This window comes from Phyllostomus hastatus, unplaced genomic scaffold, assembly GCF_019186645.2.
Source record: "Phyllostomus hastatus isolate PE091 unplaced genomic scaffold, TTU_PhHast_1.1 phas_scaffold_345, whole genome shotgun sequence".
Classification (NCBI taxonomy): domain Eukaryota; kingdom Metazoa; phylum Chordata; class Mammalia; order Chiroptera; family Phyllostomidae; genus Phyllostomus; species Phyllostomus hastatus.
In genome coordinates, this window is record NW_025334024.1 from 7282401 (window position 1) to 7304413 (window position 22013).

General features: G+C 45.3%; 1 protein-coding gene across 1 annotated transcript in view; it reads left to right on the forward strand.

Annotated features, from left to right (window-relative positions):
- The window catches only part of PKD1L2 (polycystin 1 like 2), an 87974-nt gene that overhangs the window by 61864 nt on the left and 4097 nt on the right, over nucleotides 1-22013 (forward strand). The window contains 12 exon segments of the mRNA XM_045819129.1: nucleotides 377-594; nucleotides 1271-1478; nucleotides 4774-4969; nucleotides 5616-5634; nucleotides 7244-7465; nucleotides 9101-9197; nucleotides 12064-12201; nucleotides 13611-13796; nucleotides 14742-14930; nucleotides 16265-16492; nucleotides 18062-18189; nucleotides 21089-21246. Of these exon segments, the coding sequence (XP_045675085.1) occupies nucleotides 377-594; nucleotides 1271-1478; nucleotides 4774-4969; nucleotides 5616-5634; nucleotides 7244-7465; nucleotides 9101-9197; nucleotides 12064-12201; nucleotides 13611-13796; nucleotides 14742-14930; nucleotides 16265-16492; nucleotides 18062-18189; nucleotides 21089-21246 (1987 nt within the window).

Consider the following 22013-nt stretch of genomic DNA (forward strand, 5'->3'; position numbering starts at 1 on the left):
AGGATGTGCGATAATACACACAGAGTACTGCCATTCAGGATGCTTGCCCAAGCCTTGGTGTCCAGAGTTTTTATCAGGGCTTGCTCACATACACGAGGCTGACCCCCTGTACGGCTGACCAAAGCCTCCAGCCCCAGCAGAGGTTGAGGTGATACCATGTGGCCAAGGTCCCCACCATAAATCACACCATTAGCTTAGACTATACAGTGCGGCCCAACATCCCCTATAAACAAAGCTGTACCTACAAGGCACGACACTCCAAGGGCTTAGAGGCCACTTCTCTCAGGAGCCGCTCAAGGGCTAAACCTCTCCTTGGGCAAGATTAATCCTTACTGCACAGCCACCTCCACTGACCCTTTCCCTCCCTCTGCCCCAGGTAAAATTGAATTCACTTGGCAGGAAGTGGTGATTGGACTGGAGAGCTCTCTCCTCATGTTCCCCATCAACCTCCTGATCGTTCAGGTCTTTTGAAACACCCGTCCTTGGGTCACTAAGAAGCAGAACACTGGGAAATGGGACAGGGGGTCTCTCAGCCCAGCTCCCTCACCACAGCCCATGGAGAATGGCCTTCTGACACCTGAAGCAGTGACCAAAGTATGTCCTCAACCTTGGTGGTATGGGAGGTACTCCAGCCTAGGCAGAAGTGGGGGTGAGGACTAAGACTTGGGGCCTGACAACCCCATGTTGTCTCATAGCAACAGCCATCAAGATTCATCAGCTGCACACACGCACATGCATACATGCATGTGCACCTACACATGTATGCATGCACACACCACAGAAACACACATACCTACAAATATGTACATGCATACAGATACACACATGTACACACACCCACATACCCTCACAAGCATGCACACACATAAATTTACAAATGTTTACACACACACACAAACACCTACTGTACACATGCATACATACACACTTTTGGGTTGCCTACTATGTACAAAATGTTATACCTTTATTATAGACCACAGACTGGAAGCCTGTAGAAGGGACTGCACTGATGCACTCAATAAGCATTTATTGAGCACCTACTATGTGCTATATTCTGAGGAATACAGCCTGGAGTGCATCAGTTCAAATCCTAGGAGAGGGATTTTATAGGTGACAGATGGAAGCTCAGGATGGCCCAGCATCATGTCTCAGTGGGCAGAGCTGGGACTCAAACCCAGATTGTCTAACCCCAAGGTGAATGCTACTGACCACGTGGCTGGCCCCTTACCTGTAGCTTATACCCCCTTACCCTACCTGATTTGATTTGCAGGATATGTGGAGACTTGTCAGATCCCTGTTTAAAGCTCTAAAGGTGCCATCCCCTGCCTTGGGCTGGGACTTGATGGACATCAACCAACTTCTGGCCTTGCTGGAAGATGTCATCTGTCTGCAGAATGTGGCAGGGCAGACATTCTGGGAAGAAGCCAAAGAGAGAGAGGACCCATTAACATTCACTCCGGGGTCAGTAGAAGTGAAAAGTAAGTCCTGATGTTTCTGTGCTGACAGGGGGCATGTTGGAGCCAGATGGAGACAGGACTGAGGGCATGTCTATATCACTAAGGGGTCAAAAAGTCCTACCACAGTCTCTCTCACCAGCCATCGGTCCAACCACTTGCCACTGTCTCTCAGTACCATAGGCACCCTGCTCTCCTCCTTGCAAGGTCACGCTGCCTGCCCACTAAAGGCCTTCACACGTGCTGGTCCTTTAATCTAGAATGTTCTTTCTCCTCTCCTCATTTGGCTAACTCCTACTAAGCCTATGGTCTGGGTTTAAGCATCCCTTCCTCAGAGGAGTACTCCAGGTCCCAGCCCACAACTGGGTTTCCAGCCACATGATCTTTAGCCCCAAAGCTTCTCTTACATTGTTTTCACACTGCCTTTTGCCAAATTACGAATTGTGTGAAGCATTCTTTAACGTCTGCACCATCCTTCCTTGCACATGAGCTATGTGAGGTGGGAGCCATCTGACCATCTTGTTTCTGCTGATTCCCCAGTGGCTGGCTCCACGCCACACATAGAAAGCATGCAACAAACATGTGTGGGATGACCTCACCATAAGAGATCCCTATGGAATGCACTGCAAAGAGGCATGTCCTTTTTCTGTGTTTGGTTAAAATGAGCATCGGCCAGCCTGATAACTTGGGCCACTTGAAAGGACCGTGTCTGGGCACTGGCTCTGCCGTTAATGAGCTGTGTAGCCTCGGACAAATTAATTCAGTTCTCTGTGATTTAGTGTCTTTTTCTATAAAGTACTCGGGTGATGCAAAGTCAAACCAGATCCATTTCCCAATGTGTGGGGCAGGACACAGATGATGCATAGGGCAATAGAATACATTAGAGAACATTGAATCCCTGAATGAAAAAGTTATTCCTTTTCCATTCTCTTCCAGTCCTTCTAATTAAGGCAAGGAAAAGGTCTTGGTTTGGTACTATTGTGTCTTTAGCACTTGCTAATCTCTGTTTGGCAGAGACATAGCAGGCCTCAGCCCCAGAGCCTTATGAGACAATATTCACGTAGCATGTGGTAACATGGTTTCATTTTTATTAAGTTCTTTATACTTAATAAATACATAGCACATTATTCTGCTATATGTATGGCACATTATTCTGGTTTGAATTAGTGTCTGACTCTCCTCTTGCCCCTTTCCTGTCCATCTTCCACCCAGATCAATGCTGCCAGGGTTTACACAGGCTGTCTCATAGAACTACAGACCGCCAACAGTTCTACATCTGTGCTGTCCAAAATGACAGCCATTCACCACAGGTGATTGTTTGAATTAAAATTAATTAAAATAATGGAAATATGGATCCACCTAGCTCATTGGCTTATTGCATGGACTGAATTAGATCATAAGACACACGCAACACTTAGACCGCAGCCTGACACAAAGCAGGTATTTAGTAATTGGTGTTATGACTGGGAGTGATGACATCTTTCAGAGACATTGTCAGAACACTTGCAACAGGAAGGCTCTTGATGCTAGACCCATCAGCTGAAGCTTCAGTGAGGGGATCCCAAGTCAGGAGGGCTTGGGAGGCGGCTTGGGTCAGAAGGAGGAGGAGCCGATGTCCTAGGCCTTTACCAACATCTAGTCTGAGGCAGCCATAGCCTTTTTCACTTTCACTTCTCACTGGTGATTGGATAAGAATCCTGGGGTGTGGGTGCCTCAGGGCCCTTAATGGCCCAGGAGAATGTGCCCCCGAGTGCCAGCCTCCCAGCTCAGGGTCCAGGGACCCAGTCCTGGCCGGTTCTGCCCAGCGAGGTCAGATTTCCTTTGGAATGCACAGGAAATAATAGAAATGTTGAAATTTTTTTTGCAATAAATATGTATTATTCTTTTAAAGAAAAAAAAGAAAAAAGAGATGAAAGAAAAGAAAATCAAACAAAAAACAACTTTAACAAATATTTTTAGGAAGCTGAAATTTGAACAAACCATTTAGAGAGATAATAGGGTGAAACTTGAGCACTGACTAAATATTTGATGTTATTAAGGGAGTATCATGAATCATTTTAAAGATTAATAATGACATCCTGGTTATTGTTTTTAAAGAGACCTTACCTTTACCCTGGCCTGGTGGCTCAGTTGGTTGGAGCATTGTCCCATACATCAAAAGCCTGCGGGTCTGATTGCCAGTTAGGGCACATGCCTAGGTTGCGGGTTAAGTCCCTGGTCGTGCAGGAGGCAACATATCAATGTTTCTCTCTCATATTGCTGTCTGTCTCTCTCTCAAATCAATAGACATATTCTCAGGTGAGGATTAAAAAGAGAGAGGGGGAGACCCTTCTATAGAAGCATATTACAATATTTAGAGATGTGACATGAGGCTTGAAATTTGCTTGTAAATAATCCACACGGAGACAGTCGAAGAAGTACAGGTGAAACAGGAATGGCCACGAACTGGTAATTTTGAGCAGTAGATATGTGCAGTTCATCTCATCATTCTCTCTACTTTTGTAACTTAAAAATTTTTCATATTTAAAAAAAGTTAAAAACAAAGGATTAAGACTGACCATCTTTGGCACTAGGCGAACCTGGGTTCAAATTCAAATCTTGTGAATATTAAAATATTTGCAGATGGGCCCTGGCTGGTGTGGCTCAGAGGATAGAGTGCTGATCTGTAAAGCCAAAGGTCACCGGTTCGATTCCCAGTCAGGGCATAAGCCTGAGTTGTGGGCCAGGTCCCCAGTAGGGGGAATGGGGTACACTCTAAAGGCAACCACACATTGATGTTTCTCTTTCTTCTTCTCTTCCCCTCTCTCTAAAAATAAATAATTTTTTTAAAAAAATAAAATATTTGCAGATGAGATAACACTGTGCCTGACATTTGCTTTAAGGTACTTCAGAAAAAGAAAAAGTTGGGGGTAGAGTGAAACAAGATTGCAAAATATTGGTAACTGCTACAGCAGGGTGATAGCTACATTATTTTCTCCTCTTCTGTTTATGTGTAAGGGAACTTTGAAAATGCCCTTGATAACACCCTAAATGGGGAACACTCAAATCCTAACTGGCCAAATGAGCCTAGTACCTTACCCCATCTTTCTGGACCTCAGTTTTCCTGTGGCTTGGCACATAGTAAGTGCTCAATGTAAAAAAGTCATTACTAACACTATTGTTTTATTTTACATTATTTTTTATTGTAGTTTTCCCTTTACCATTTATCCCTGCCATACCCTCTTCCACATCCACCCACCCAGCACTATTGTTTTTCTTGCAGGGAGTCTGCTCTGTCACCCAGCACCAGGGGATGCTCTTTCTCTCCATTGTCTGCCAGAAAAAACGCAATGCCTGACGCGTGAGGTGGGCCAAAGTGACCCTTGGAAGAACAGTGTGTACAGGCAGTGTCTCTACTTTCAACTGGAGCATGTGGAACAAGAGCTGCGGCTGGTGGGTCCTGGGGGCTTCCCCCATTGCCAGAGCCAGGCCCGGGCCCTCAGGCAGCTGCAGACCCTGAAGCGCTCCCTAAGGGGGCATCTGGACACTCTACCACCTCCAGCATACACCAGGTAACTTATTTCCCTGGATGGTGAGTGGGCACCTGCCCCACCCCAGCCTGGGGCCTGTGGGGAGAGGGCATCCAAGTAACCTTGGAAGGATGCTCACCTTGATCTCCCCAGGCAGAAAAGATTCAGGATTCCTGCACAAAATCTGAAACAAGGGCTTTGAACAAGAAGGCATTTGTAGCTCTTTGTAAAGCATTTTGCAGTTCATAACCATTTTAAGTGGGATGTTTCCTAGCTGTGAGCCCATGGACAAGTCCTTCCACCTCTCTGAGACACAGTTTCCTCATCTGTAAAATGGAATAATAATGCCTGTCTCCTGATTCGAACTTAAAACAAAATATGTTTTTTAAGATAACCAGTGAAATTTGTGTAGGGGAGAAATTTTTTCCTCTACCCTTCAAGGTTCTTCTGGCTGGACAGATAATCAAATTAACATGAGACAGATTAGCAGGGGGGAAACAAATTAAGGTTTTGGGTTTCATTTTTCACATTAAAACTTTTTTTATTTATTGACTTGAGAGAGAGAGGAAAGGAGAGACAGCGAGAAACATTGATTTGTTGTCCCACTTATTTGTGCACTCATCGGTTGCTTCTTGTGTGTGCCCTCACCCAGGATCAAACCTGCAACTTGGTGTATGGAGACAGAGCTCTAGCCAAGCTACCCAGCCAGGGCCAAATGAAGTTTTATTAACATGTATATCACCTGTTTACCTGGGAGAAACCCAGCCAAACTAAGTAACTCACCAAAATGGCAGAAGCATCACTTTAAATCCCACCTTTGGCTTAAGACAAAAGGTGTTATCTTTTGGGGTGTCAGCTATGGGGTCCACCAAGAAAAGCCCAGTGAACAAGAGTCATACTGTTATGCAGATTTAAGTCCTTCCTTCTCCAGTGATAAGTTTCTAGAGACTTACATATCCACCCGTTCCTGGTACAGTGAGGAAAACACCCTTACAAAATGGAGATTTTCCTTAACTTCTACTTGGTTTTGAAAGCTTCTTCCTCATCTGCTCTTTCTTTAAAAATAACCACCTACAATAATCAATATCCCCAAAAGAAGTGTATTTTGGCAAACTCTGGGCAAACTCTGTTGCCCTTTATTTAAATACAGATAGGTTATTGATGGCATTAAAGAATTATTCTTAATTTTGTTAAGTGTGACAACAGCACTGTACTTCAGTAAGAAAATGACCATCATTGAGAAATATTCTGAAGTAATGAAGGATAATTTTATATTATGTCTGGAGTTTAACTTTAAATAGCCCAGTCAAAAAAAAAGGTGGGGACAGAAGAAATAAATATGACAAGATGGTAATGGTTGTTAAAACTAGTTGATGGGAATTCCTTGTACTTGCCATTTTTGTATGAAGGAATTTTCATAATAAAAACTTCAAAAAAATTATATAGTACCAGCCTTCGAGGCTTTCCATGAGGAATAATGGAGCAAATCTGTGTAAAGCACTTCACATGGGGACTGGCTCCTAGTAAGCACTGAATGAATGTGACTTCAACAGAATACATGTAAGCGTTAACCTAAAGTAAAAGGCTAAAGTGAGAGGTAACAAGCTGTTACTTGAGATCCCAAACAATATTTCAGGAAGCACTGATTTAGGCAGAAACCCAAATAGTGTTCCCATTAGGAGGTGAAGGCAAGGGGAATGTGTAAGAAAGGGAAGGGGAATAATTACAGGAATAGCAGAAATATCCATGGGTGTTAATAAGTTAAGAAAGGCATCTTTGTAGATGCAGATAAAATAACACAGTGATGCCAATTCTAAACAATGTCTTTAATTTTCATGCCAGTAGTCTTAATGTCTGCTTTCCTGTTTGTTTGCAAACAGTTGTTTGTAATACAATGCTGCTTTACTTTAGGCCCAGTACAAAGGTTGTTTTGCCCTCTTTTAACATTCTAAAGGCTTGAGGAGTGTGATGTTTGAGGCAGTTCCTCTGGGAGGGCCACTCCCACTCAGTTTGGGAGTGGCTCAGTTTACATACTAAACTGATAAGAACATACTGCACTTGGTCTTAGCCAGAAGGCCAAGAAGTGATGGGTTTATATTATTTTTTACAATATGTATACAGAATAGAACATAGAATAGCCCTTTGAAGTGGGTACAAGATATAGAGGAGGAATCTGAGGATTTGAGAGGTTAAGGAGCTTGACCAAGCTAAGGACCTTAGCTTAGCCAAGGTCCCTCAGCTGATGGGCTGCAGTGGGATTTGAACTGATTCTGGACTATATCCCCTTTCCATTACAGCTCCCTGAGAGCAAGCAAGCCCCCTCGGGGCCTTCCCTGGTGGTGTGTCCTGGTGGGCTGGCTCCTGGTGGCAGCTACCAGCGGTGTGGCAGCCTTCTTCACCATACTATACGGCCTGCACTATGGACGGACCAGCTCTCTCAAGTGGCTCATCTCCATGGCCATCTCCTTTGTGGAGAGTGTGTTTGTCACCCAGCCTCTGAAGGTCAGGATCCTGGATGTGGCTGCCCTTCTCCCCTCTGCCCTTACTTTCTCTCCTGCCAGCTGCCCTGTCCTTACTTTAAGCTGTTCATTCATCTATCCATTCAACACACTTACATGGTACACCACCTCCGTGCAGGTCCCAGGGCAGGGGCAATAATGAAGATAAAGACCATGATGACCCAAGCTCTTGGACGCTCACTCTGGGCCAGGCTTGCTGGTTGGATGAGATGCTGCCATTTCATCATCACAATCACACTCAGGGAGAACCTTGCCTCCATTTTACAGATGAGAAAACCTGAAGTTAAGAAGTTAAGGTCATAAACATCCTGCCCTAGACTACACTTGTAAACAGGAATAATACAAAATTTCCTCAATTCTAAGGCGGTTTTAATTGTAAAACAGACCAGCAATTTATCAGAACTTGACATTTGGATAAAAGCTTCCAGTCACTAAATGTGTGCAACAATTGGAAGATACACTCCTATTTCTGAAATGTAACTACTGTTAGAGTGGAAGAAATACTGAGCCCCAGACTGGAGTTCTGGGTCACAGCTTTCCCTAGGAAAAAAATCAGCTGGCAGGAATACTGTGTCTGGGGTAGGGGGCTGGGGGTGGGGGGTGGGGGATGGGTAAGCTGCATAATGGAGGGATGTTTTCAGTGAATCTTTATGTCAATGAGACTCACCAAATCCCCTACCCTCATCTACCCTTTGGTCCTCTGTCCTGTCCTGAACAGCCCTTTTCAGAAGACTTCAGCAATTCCTGACACCTCCCACAACCTAGTCTGAGAATTTTAGGAACAGAGTCCTGGGCTTTTTTGTTCCCAACCAAGCCATAAAATCCAATTATACTTGCACACTGCAGGCACTGTGGGGGAGGAAGAAAACTCGTGTCTACCCTCAAGGTTCTTTCAGTTGGTCTAACAGTTAAATCTACATGAGATAGATGAACACAGAAAATAACCAGATTTTATACATATATATGCATGGGAACCTGGTATACATGCAGGAGTCAGAGAACCCCCATACACGAGAGGTTCAAAGACAGAAAGGGAAAATGAGGTATACATGACATTCTGAGCTAAGGATCATCTTGGTCCTTCAGCGGAGAGGAAAGTCATTACAGAAAGATGAGCAGATGTTCAGTAATTAGTTTACCCTGCCTTACAAATAGTCCATAAAAAGTTATTTCCAGTAATAACTCTTATTATGAGCAAGGCCCCTAATTTAAATTATTTAAGAAAGAGGTAAAATTTTATCATTGAGTTTGCAGGGTCTTGATTCTCTCAGTTCAAAATAACTCACATGTCAAAGAGAATTATTGGAGGCCTGTTCTGAACCCTTACAGCAGAGGCAGTAAAAGGAAGCTAATCACTTAATACAGGAAGAAAAGGAGGGACTGGAAGAGTAACTTCACCGCACTGGAGGTGCAAGCCAGGTGCACGCAAGCCCAGGCCCTCACCCTCCATACACATGTACCCTCTCTGCGGAGGAGGGCGGGTTCCCACCTGACCTCCCCAGAGTGTGGCTCCTGTGCCTGGGACACAGATGTGGCCTCAATCCAGCCCCATCTCAGACCGGGAGTTGATACAGAGATTTCAGCTTGGGTTTGGGGTTCACAGTGGGTATTTTTCCAGGTGCTGGGGTTTGCTGCTTTCTTTGCACTGGTCTTAAAGAGCATGGAGGATGAAGAGGAGTTTATGGCCCCTCTCCTGGGACATCTGTCCAGCCCAGGTAATGGTGCCCAGATGGAGGCAGGGACAGGGAATCTGATAAAGCTGAGAAAGCCTTGGAGAGCCCAGCCACTGGGGTGGGTGGTCCTGGCCTCAGGCCTTTGCTCCCCATCAAGACTTCTCCCCTGACTGGTGAACCATCCCCAAACCATCCAGAAACAAGTGACTCCTTCATTGTGTCTTGAACTATCTTATTCCTTCTCTACCTGGGCCTTTCTCTCTGATACCTAAGCATGATAGGAGGCACCTCAGGGCCATGCTCTGTGTTCACTGTCCTTCTCTGTATAATCCCAGTCAAGCAACTTTTTTTCTGCAAAGCTCAGATCCTGGGTCTTTAGAATGAAGACCAAAAGGAGGAATGAGCTTGTGGGTGGGCTACAGAGTCACGGTAAGGTAGAGTTCTAGGACAAGAGTCTGCAAACTATATATAACCAGGGGGCCAAATCTAGCCCACCACTTATTTTTGTACATAGTTTTACTGAAATCTAGTCAAGATGAGCCCTGTTGCAGGAGCCCAATGACCACCCCCCTCCCCCGAACCGGATTTCTCACTGCCCAACCAAAACCCCTGAGGGTGCTGACAATAAGAGAATTATAAAAACAAACATGCAAACAGAACAGAATCAACGTTCTAATAGTCTATGCAGAGAACTTGACCTCCAGGGAAAATAAAACAGGAACTAGCAAAAGTCCATGTATCTACATCATTATGCGGTATAGTTATTACCTCCACACGGGCCTGTATTCTTCCACTCTAAATTAGGGTTTTGGTTTTGCAGATCCTAAGGCCCATTAAAATCTTCTTCCCCAAGACAAGAGTAATTTTTCTCCAAGGAGAGGCTGGCCTCCAGACTAATTAAATATTCATTAAGTCATTCCTTTGGCAATTATTCAGGAAGTACTTGCTTTGTGCTAAGCAGTGTGATGGCCTGGGAACATAATTTACATAAATTCGACTCATAATGTATAATTCATAGATTTTAGTAATTTATAGAATTGTGCAGCTATCACCACAGTTCAGATTTGGAATAACTTCATCACCCTGTAAGGTCCCTCGTGCCCATTTGGAGTCAAACCCTGCTCCCACCCCAGCCCCAGGCAACATGGCACTGACTGGCTGGAGCAGGCTGCTGCCCTTGGAATTGACAGCCCATTTGGGGAGACACATTAAATAATTAAATGCATAAATAGACACATATGTGAATTGTGATGAGAACTGGGTGTGGGTGGACGGACAGTGCAGACCTCTCAGCTGAGGTGGTACCTAAACTGGCTCTTTGAGGTTGGGGGCAGGGAGGGACTGCTCACTGGGAATGTGCAAAGGCCCTGAGGTGCAACACAGCTTGTCGTTTCATAACAATAACATGACAGTGTGGCCAAGGCTTGGGGAAATGAGGGGAGAACGGTTCAAGAGGAGGGCAGATAGGTGAATGGGGAGCAGGTCGTGCAGGACCTTGTAGGATCCAGGTCAATGCTGGGGCTTTGAAGTGTTTTAAATAGGAGAGTGGCATGGTCTGTTTGTGATTTTAGAAAGATTACCATGGCTGCTCTTAGAGGTCAGAGGTATTAGGTCAAAAGTGGAAGTGGGGAGACCAGTAGGAAGAATATCACAATGGTCCAGACAAGAGATGACATGTACTGGTGGTGGAGGTGAACAAAGGGCATGGATTCAAAAGATAGTTGGGTTACTACACCCCTAGCAGAATGGCTAACATGAAAAAAAGTGATAAGACCAAATGCTGATGAGGATGTGGAAAAACTGGGGCATTCATACATTGCTGGTGGTAATGTAAAACAATAGAGCCACTCTGGGAAACAGTTTGGCAGTTCTTTTCAAATTTAAAAATGGACTTACCATATGTCCCAGGATTTTCACTCTTGGGCATTTATCCCAGAGAAATGAAGACTTACTTTCATGCAGGAACCTATACACAAATGTTCACAGTAGCTTCATTTGTAATAACCAAAAGATATTTGGCCACTCCTAAGAAGCTACCCAAGAGATATGAAAATGTACATCCACACAAATGCCTGTACTTGGATGTTCATAGCAGCATTATTCATATTAGCCAAAACTAGACACAATCTCAACATCCATCAGTGGGTGAATAGAAAAGCCCTAAGTATATCTATACAATGAAATACTACTCAATGATAAAAAGGAACTGCTCATATATACATACAACAATATGGATGAACTCCAAAACATGCTAACTGAAAGATGCCAGACACAAGAAACTATGTATGTATGACTCCATTTATGTGAAATGGAGAGAAAGGGAAAACCTACAGACACAGAATGCAAACTAATGGGGCTGAGCGTGGAAATAGAGTGAAAGTGGGGACTAACTGCAGTGGGACATGAGGGAACTTTTTGGGGTGATGAAAATGTCCTAAAATTGGGTTGTTCTAAATTCACTATAAATTTACTAAAATCATTGTGTTATAGACTTCCATTGGGTGAATTCATGAACATCATAACTCAAAAATGTGGTCTGAAAAAGAAGATACTGGGATTAAATGTGACAGGACTTTGAAATATTAGTTACCCTCATCCTTCCACCCCTCAAAGTTTTGGAAATGTTGGGATCAGTCTTGGAGTCCAGGAACACAAGGCAGGCAGCACCAGGAGTCAGTGACCCTTCTGGGAGGGGAAGGTATTTGTTTTCAGTACCAGGGGAGTCCCCCACATGCAGAAGGGACTAAATTCTGGGCATGGGAACAGCATGGGCAGAGCCCAGAGGGCAGTGTTGGGAAACGGCCCCCACAGAGGAGGAACTGTGAATCCTGGTTGCACCTGGCTGCAAATGTAGAGCCTGGTTCCACTGCCCATGGGGGTAACTGTCCTTGTGTCCTTGCTTTCACAGACCCCTCTTCCTTGTTCTGAGAACGGAGAGACAGCAAAAAGGATGTCTACCAGCCACCTCTGGCCACCAACATTGAAAAGATGAAAACCACTCACCTCAAGGAACAGAAAGCTTTTGCCCTAATCAGAGAAATCTCGGGTAGGCAGCAAGATTATCCATGCTTCTCCCCTATATTTAAAATCCTTCAAAAAAAAATCCTTCGATGGCCCTAAGGATCAAATTCAAACCCCCTACACCACCCACACCAGGTCACCTCTCTCAGCCACTTGTGCCCTGAACTCCAGTGACACAAGATTCTACAGCTTCTGGGACAAAGTGCCCATTCCTGACCCCTGTCCTTTGCCCGGGCTGTTCCATCTAGTCTGCTGGAATGTGCTTATTCCACTTCTTTACCTTTTCTTCTGGTGAAGTCCTCTGACTTATTTTATTCTCAGCCCAAAGGCTATGTATGTCCTCACAGAGGCTTCCCCTGGCCCTCTGGCCAACAGCTTTCAAGCCTCCATGTGTCTGGGTCTCCGCTCCCCACAACAGATTTGGGTATGGACGGTTGTTTTTGGAGGGGATCTTGGCAAACTTTGGTAGGGAAGGGGAAAATGTAGGGGTAGAGAAGAAAGCCAGTGAAAAGTGGGGTGGTGAGTGGGTTCCATGTGCACAACTGAGGTTCAGTCCTGCTGGGGACCTCCACAGGAGCATGTAGTACACACCCCCACGTTGTCATCCACCAGGTCACTGGTGAAGTCTGCTCCTGAGGAGAGCACTGACCTTGCAGCACTCCTAGCCTGCCTTCCCACTGGCTGAGCATGATCCTGGCCAGAGCTGAAGGACTTGTGCAAGGGGAGCAGCATGTGCACAATGAAGAGTTCCAAGGGGTGTGGGCAGAGTCGTGAGAAGTCACCCCAGGGAGGGATTTCCATAATGCAGATCCCCAGGCCCAGAGCCCAGAGAGTCTGATTCAGTGAGGTTCCAAATTCCCCACATGTTCCTGATGTCCAGCCTGCTGAACTAAATCTTTGTATCTTTTGGGGTCCTTACACCTGTCTTCTACAAAACAGGTGAGCTCCATGAGGGCAGGGAGCACATCTGTCATCTTCATCGCTCTATCCTCAGCATCATAATGTGGCAGATGCCCCATTTTCTAAAAATTCTATTTAAGAAACACTTATATAACATGAACTTGCACATGCACTGCTTTAAGAGCTTTGTAAATACTAATTTATTGACTCCCTCATCATAACCCTGTGTAATGGAATTATTACCCCCATTTCACAGATGACGAGAGTGAGACATAGAGGGGTTAAATCACTTGGGAAGGGCACATGGGTAGGAAGTGACAAAGCCAGGATTTGAATTAGGCAGGAGGTTCACAGTCTGTGAGCTCTATTTCTTTCTGCTGCCTCTACAAAAATCAGTCCCACTGTCACCAGAGGAGCAAATACTTGGTCCATAAAACCTCAATTGTTTTGATCCCATGCACCATTCTGTTTCCTGCCCCGAGCTTGGTGGGAGTTGAGGAATCGCCTGACCAGGGGCTCTGCTTCCTTTCCCAGTGTACCTGGGCTTCCTGTGGATGCTGCTGCTGGTGGCCTATGGGCAGAGGGACCCCAGTGCCTACCACCTCAACAGACACCTCAAGCACAGCTTCACTCAAGGCTTTTCGGCTGTCCTGGGCTTCCAGGAGTTCTTTATGTGGGCCAACACCACACTTGTGAGAAACCTGTACAGTTATCACCCAGGTACTGTCCCCTTGCCACAGGATATGTCAGCCACCTGATGCACCCTTCTTTCTAGGAACAGGTGTGAGTCTCAGTAAACATCAGCCTTATAGAGAACCAATAACCATAGAACCATATGCTTTAAAGGAGAAACATTCAGAAGACTGTGTGTATACAGAGGGGCCCTAACACTCTCTTGATGCAGAGTGGAGAACTTCCTGAATGAGAAATAACTGAGCATGAATTGGCCAGGCAGAAATGGTGTACCAGGCAGAAGAGACAAAATGAGGAAAGACAAGCCTGAAACACCATGGCACTTTCTTGGAACTATGAAGTGTTGAGGGTGGCTACAGGTAGGAGTTGAATATCAGTGAGCATCAAAACAGAAGAGAAAAACAAGGGCCAGATCATAAAAGATCTCAAAGTTTTCTTTGAGTTCTTATTTTATGCTCAAGGAAATGAGGAGTCATTGATGTAATGACTCATACATGAAGGAGTTACACAATCTAACTTGTAGTATAATCAAACTTCCAGAAGGATCATTCTGGAATTGTGGGAGTTGGAGTAGAGTGTTGGTGTGTTAGTAGGCTGGGGAGAAATAATGGGACTGATGCAGAGATGAGGGGCACAAGAGGTGGAGATACAGGGATAGATGTAGACAACAATGAAGAGGTAGAATTGTTGGCCTTATTGACCATTAGGATGAAGGCATTGAGGGAAGGGGTACAGATGTTCTCCAGGTTGATGTCTGGGTGGTGAGGGTGCCATTGCCTAAGAGAAGTGTACAGAAAGTAGACCAGGTCCCCGGTGGGGAGATGGTAATGTAGCTTGTATTGGCCATGAACTTCTCTTGGCTGTTTCTACAATGGGTGCACTGAAATTTATGTTAGCATTCAGGCCAGGGAGCTTTGAATGTGTTAAGATAATTTTGCTTACTTGATTTACCCACCTGTTTTTGATCATCAGGCTTCATCACTGATGGGAACTCCAAACTGGTTGGCAGTGCCCAGATTCGTCAAGTGAGAGTCCGAGAAAACTCTTGCCCTCTTGCCACATGGTTGCAAACTTCTCTCGATGGGTGCCACGCACCGTATTCCCTAGATGTTGAAGACTTGTCAGACTATGGGGAAGGCTGGAATACTAGAGCCAGTGCAGGCATGAGGTGCTCACACTCACACAAAGCTGTCCACTAGGCAAGTGAGAAGTGGTTGTGGCTTAACCTTACCAAGCATCATGCAGGGTCTGAAGCTTTACCCTAACAGCTAATGAGCCTGCTAGTGTTTCAGGGATGGTGGCAGAAGACAGGAGTCTCCTGGGGTAGAGACAAATGGCTTTATTACAACAAAAGCAGTAGCAAAGCTTCATGGTGGTTTGAGTCAGTTCCCTACCAATGACCATGATAGATGCTTGCATGTGCAGTGAGTTGCAGGATGAAGGGGCAACAGTGAGCTTGGAAGTGTTCACAACTTTATAGTGGCAGAAGCCTGCTGTTTGTCCAAAGAAAGATGCCACCTCATCCCTCAAGGTTGCCCACTGCAAACACAGCCCTGATAAATGGCCTGGGTGAAGCCCAGCCAGCTGGAATGCCCAGCACAGAGACACTCAGGGCCCTGAAGACTGCCTCTCCCACACACTCTAGAGTCAGAGAGCTCTAGGTTTGAAACCCTGTCATTGCTCCTATTAGCTGAGTAGCCCCAGGCAAATTAGTGGGTCATGTGAACCCCAGTCTGCCATCGCATTATTACAACACTGAGGTTGTTTATGGTGGCAGGGTCCCTGCCTACAGCACAGGTAACAAACCCCTAAGAGAACTGCAGGGGTCCTCTGAGATTAAGGACAGGCCAAGAAGAGTCTATTTCAGAAAAAGGTCTTTTCCTGCCACTTGGAATAGCTGATACTCTCTCCTTCCTTCAATGTACCAAGCAAGATGCAGACCCACAGCAGTATGGCATATTTTTAAATAGTCTCATTGTTATTGCTCTAAGTAATAAAAGCTATTATTACCATGCACTCATGCACACACCCACTCCATTTTCTCGTCACAATGATCCTGGCGCTCGTGTTAACACCACTGTAGATGAGGAAACTGAGGCCTGGAGAAGTTATTTGCTTACGGTCTTTCTACTGCACCAGCAGGCAGATCTCTAGAAACTGGTCCCAAGAGGGACATCGCGGCTGCAGCTGCTGCCTGCCCAAGCCACCGATATTTTATGTGGCTCCTCTAACACCATGGTCCTCAAACTTTAAAAAGCATCATAACCCCTTAAAGGGCTCATCAAAGCACAGATCCCCAGGCCCCATACCCACTGTTTCTGATGCAAGAGGTCAGGGTGGGGACTGAGAACAATCATTTCTAACAAGTTTCCAAATGATGCCAATGCTGCCAGTCTGGGGACCCCACTTTGGGAACCTCTACTCTGCAGCCAGGAGACCATTGGCACTAACACATTGTGCCATGATAAGTGAAACTGTGTGACCACTCCCGGGAGTGGCCCCAAAGCCCTGGGAGAAGTTTCAACAGGAAGCCCTGGCCTCCTCCCTGGAGCTAGGGCAGAAATGCCCTAAATGCTCTTCTTCCCACAGAATTCTCCAGTATCTCTTTGACAACACCTGGCTGGACCGCCTGACCAGAGCCGTGTTTGTGGAGTTTACTGTCTACAACGCCACCGTCAACCTGTTCTGCATCATCACTCTGACCCTAGAGACCAGTGCCCTGGGTGAGCACCTGCCTGTGAACCCAGCTGCAGAGTTCCAGAAGATAAATCCTCCTCCCCTCCCTCTGGGCTATGGCCTAGCTGTCCCAGTGTGGGAGCTCCAGAGCAAATGGTGGTTTGGGAAATTCAGGGAGGGGGGTGATGGTTATCCCTGGACACCCAAAGGCAAAGCTTCAGGGTTATTCCATGCCCCCACCCCACCCCTTCTCTTGCCATATCTCCCAAGTTGTCCTAAGAGAACCCAGTTGGGGTCTGAAAGCAGTTCACATCCCTGAGCTTCCTACTCTGCTAGTGGTGGGAACTGGCAGTGAGAGGTCTAGGAAGGCGGTGATCTGGTAACAATAGATTGTATGTAAAACAATAGATAGTATCTCAATCTATAGTATGAAGTATATTTTACATCATAATCCAACACACAAATCTATACACCTGGGATAGAAGCTTCAAAAGTATTTCCTTCAGCTACATGATACATGGATATTTTTACATCCTATTCTAGTCCTTTTCCCCCTTCCCCCACCTTTCACTCTCTTTTAATGCTAATCACAGTTTATTGAAAACTCTGATGAAAGGTCTCTTCAGCTAATAATCAATTTGCCTAAAACTCAATCACATCTCCTTTAAAAGTTAAACATTTTCAAAATATGTTTTACTTTTATTAAAAAAAATTGTAATGTTTGTAGTTTTTTAAAAACATCAGAACTATGAAAAGGTCTTCCATTATCATTATTATATCACTTTCCGTTATCATTCCCCATTGTCAAAAGTTCCTTTCTAATTCTTTTCAGGAGCTTATCTGTATCTCTTGTTCTCCTCTTTCTTTTTGTCATCTTTTTGGCTTTTTAAGGACTACTTAAACAATTGTCCCCAAACACACCTGATTCCATTATGTGTTTCTACAAATATAAAGCATGGGATAGGTTTGGGGTCTGGTTGATTTAGCATCCACTGATGTCAGGAAGGACTCAGGTTGTTTGCCGTTCTCCATTCTGCTATTCTTGGGGTTGGCTTTGTTTTTGTAGGAAGGAGCCTTATTAGTCAGATTGGGTTTTTTAATCATTATTAAAAGATCATTTTAATACAAAGTAAGAAAAACACACAAATGGATAAAAGATGATTCCAAAGATGGTTGAAGTTTAGGCATATTTGTCAATAGACGAATAGATCCTCAGTGAACAGTCTCTGGATGAAATGGCTTTACGTGAGCCAGTCTGAAGTAAACTGGTGTTAAGTGGGTGGGTGTGCTTTGGCTGGAGGCCACGAAGTGCACAAATGGCAAGCACCAAATGCAGAGGGTAGGGGGCGGGTTTTCCACCGCAGCTGCCTTTGTCCCTTCTGATCTGTCCATTCCCTTTGACATCCATTAATTGTCCTCATTCAGTCACTTGGGTCTGTGGGTCTGAAGGACCTTTAACTTCTCTTTTGGCCCTGGCCAGCCTCCAAAGGGCTTGAGCTTGAGCCATCCCACCGATGACTTGTGTTCAGAGGCGGTGGGTCTGAATGGGAAATCATGGATCAGGGGAACAGGACAGGGTGGGGGTGGTGGCCAAAGAAATGCACTCTGCTTCCCAGGAACCTTTTTTGCACACTCGGACCTGCAGAGCCTGTGCCTGTATCCCTTCGCTGACAGCTGGCACCCCTTTGTGGTGACGGCAGAGGTCATCTACTTCCTGTTCCTCCTCTACTACATGATTGTGCAGGTGAGGAGTGGACAGTAGCCCCATGGGCAAGGGATAGAGATGGCACTGCACCTATTCTCTCTCCCTCCCCTACACTCTTCCCTGGGGTGGGGTCTGAAGGAAGGGGGAGGAAAATGTTCTGCTTACCTGTTTGTCATGGCAACCTTTGGGGGCCCTTCTGCTGGTCCTGAGGGCTAACCTAGTTCAGGGACCCAACTTTGCCATTTCAGAGAAACTAAGGACTCAGAGGGTGGTCCTTCCTGGGTGGGGAGGAAAGAGGAGTAAAGCTCCCGTTTCCCCTGAACTGTGACCTTCCAAAAATGTTGGAGGTGGAGATTCTCCATAGCTGGGGGTTCACTGAACTTAGATTGGGTGGGGGTTCTTAGTACTTTTGTTCTCGCTGTGGTCCTGAGAATCAGGACACATCTCCCTTGCTACCTTTTCCACTATGTTGCATGATGAAGGTGCAGATGTATATATGATGGTGGTCTGAGGATGCTGCGAACACACCCAAAACATATTAGATATTCTTTTCCAAAAATGGAAACCATATACCCAAAAGGGGCATCTTAGCCACCTGCCCCCATTCCCTGCTCCAACAACCACAGCAATGACTTTAAAGTAAGAAAGATAGTTTGAGGGCTTACTATGAGGCAGGCTACAAACCTTAGGTGGTTTTTCTCCTTTAGCAACACCAGGAGAAAAGTCCTTTTGGATCCATTTCAGAGTAGGAAGCTAAGTCCAGAGATGTGAAGTAATTTACCCAATATCAGAGCTGAACACCGAGAGTCTGACCCCAGATCTTGACACTAAGCCTCGATGCCACAACCTCAGCCTCAGACACCGGCAACATGGTCTCGAGCATCCAATTCAAACTCAACAGCCAACAGTTACCAAATAGCAACTTAAGTACTAGAATTTCTCTAAGAACATCAAAGGAGGCCCATTCACCACCTCTCTGAGGCCCACTCCTCTCCTCTAGATTGCCCTCACACTCTGCCTGCAGCTGTTTCAGGAAGCCTCTCTCCAAAACCCCTACATCTTTCTCAAATCTTTAAACTGCTAAGTGAGCAGTTTAAAAACAATTTCCTCTCGATCTATCCCTTCAGAATGGAGGTAAATTTAGCCTCTTATCAGGCAAATACCAGTCCTTCCTCTGTAGAAGTAGGAAGGGGAGGGAATGGAACAGACAATAGGAGATTCTCTTGAGTAGAAGGGAAAGAAGGAATGGGAGGGAGGTGGAGAACAGGCACAGGAGAATTCTTTTTGACCTGTGACACCTGGGAATATAGTGTCATAAACAAAGTCTCCTGCCAATCCAGGAAACCTCTCCACAAAGGTAGAAAAAAATTACTTAAATTTATTCATTTTGAACTTTTATATGTACAAGTTGTATGTAAAATACAATTTACCATTTTAGCCATTTAAAATGTGCAGTTCAGTGGCATTAAGTACATTCACATCATTGTGTAAGTATCACCCCATCCATCTCCAGAACTTTTCTCCTCTTGCAAAACTGAAATTGTACCCATTCAGTAATAATGCCAACCTTTCCTCTAAGAAAACAACTTTTAATATTGAAAAAAACATTAGACCAGCCTGTGATATGCAGTCCAGGCAATCCTCTAGACAGAAAAAATCTCACCCTTGAATATCATCACGCAGATACAGTCCGTTACATACATACACATCCTTAAAATAACGGTGAAAGGGTCAGGCCAGTTTCCCAACCCCCAGACTGCTCATGACCCAGGCAGGCCAGTTTTTGAAACTGCTGGACTGCCCATGACTCAGTTATCCCAACTCAATTGATAGCCTGAGGCTTAATCAAAGCTCTCTGCCACCTCGCACAGTAGACATCTGACACTAGCCATAATGGTCAGTGGTCAGACTCACCTTCCTGTACCTGAGAACAGCCTGGGCCCTTTACCTAACCCATTGTCCTGGCTCACATCCTGAAACCCTGAGGCAACTGCCCAGAAGAACAAGAGGTTAGCCCCTCCCCTAACCCCCCATAAACCACACGCTTTCTCTTTTAAAAACCCCATTCTTGCCTCCCCCCACCCCCGGGGCTGCAGTCTGTCCAGACTCAGCCCACCTATAAATGCAGCATCAAATAAAGGCACTTGGATCAGATAATCTGGCTCCTCCCACCTCTATCTCTCGTGTATTTCTAACAAAAGGCTGAATAATCCTTAAGAGGCATTATAGCACCATTTGTTCTACTAGTCCATACTGAACTCACCTGGTTATTGAGGTGGCCATCTGAGTTTGCTAACTGCCTTTATGAAAAGGAAAACTAAACTTCACCTTTGTTTGCAATAGGAGGTAGTTTTGCAACTGGGAGCCAGGTACTTGCCCTAAGCTGAGCTCCTATGCTCTCAAGGAAAGCAGGAGATGGCGGTGCTATTTTCTTTGATGATTACATTTCAAAGAGATGGCTTCCAGTCCTTGAGAAAAACAGTCCTGAGTTGTAAAACTGGCAAGAGGCTTGCTTAGCTTTTAAATAGATTTACACATATCTCAAAGAGACAGAGAAAGAATTCACAATTACAAGTTTTCTTTAGTAAATGCCCTATGGTGGAGGGAATGTCTTTTCCCTTCCCCTCTTTTTTTTTGCATCACAGAGAATTAAATGTCTGTCTTATTAGATACTGCAAATCCTTATTAGATACTGCAACTGTCTGTCTTATTAGATAGATACTGCAAAGCTCAGATTATAGGGTCTGGGCATATAGTTAGGGAGAGGCCTCCAGCACTCCGCATGTGGGGCCAAGGCTTTGAGAAACCTCCAAGGATCCAGAAAACCCCTCCCAGAGTGTCATTCTGGGTGGTGCAGGGAGCTACCCTGGGGGTGAAGACAGGGGATGGGCACAGTTCTGGCCACAGCCTTTGCTGGAATCTATGGCTCCTTTCACAGGGCAAGCTCATGAGAAAGCAGAAGTGGCACTATTTCCACAGCAAATGGAACCTTCTGGACCTGGCCATCATCCTGGCCAGCTGGAGTGCCCTGGTGGTGTTTGTGAAGAGGGCCATCCTAGCGGAGTGAGACATACAACGGTACTGGAAGCACGAGGAGTAAGTGGCTCTGCCTCAGCCCCAGGTCACACCACTGGCCCTGCTTCCTCCAGCTGTGTGTGGCTCAGGGGTCAAAGAAGGCTTTTGAAATCTTGTTGATGCTCAGAGAATGAAGGGTCACTTGAAAAAATAACTATAGCTATCATTTAGATTTGGGCTTGTGGTCTGAAGCATATGCAATTGGAGAGCAGTCTAAGACAAAATAAAACCGTACCTTTTGCAAATCTTACCAAAACAAAGGACCAAGTGACACTCTGTTAAGGTCCTTCCCAGACTTTTGGGCAGGGTTTTTGCAAGTATTAGTGTCATCAACCTGCTTCTGCTACCATTTACCAAGTGTCCACTCTGTGCTAGGAAGGATGCGCTAACCAATCAGATCCTCATGAATACCGATGGAGGTAAATGTTATCATTACCCCATTTTACAAATAAAGCACTTGAGGCTCAGAGAGGTAATGTGACTTCCCCAAGGCCACACAGCTAAAAAGTAGCAGAGAAGTAATTTAAACCTAGCTTGTGTGTCTCCAGGATCCCAGTTTTTACTTTGAACCACTGTTTCTTGACTCACTGATTCTATAGATACAGCTAACATTTATTGAGTTATCTCTATGCTGTACATAGTCATACAGACACCGCGTCGGGGTCACTAGATGCCACTTCCTCCCATCTGAGTGAATGTCCCTACTGCCCTTACATTTGAAGGTGATGAAAATGCTACCCAGTTGCTGTGCTAAGTGAGAGCCTAACAAATTTTAACTGCATCGTGTC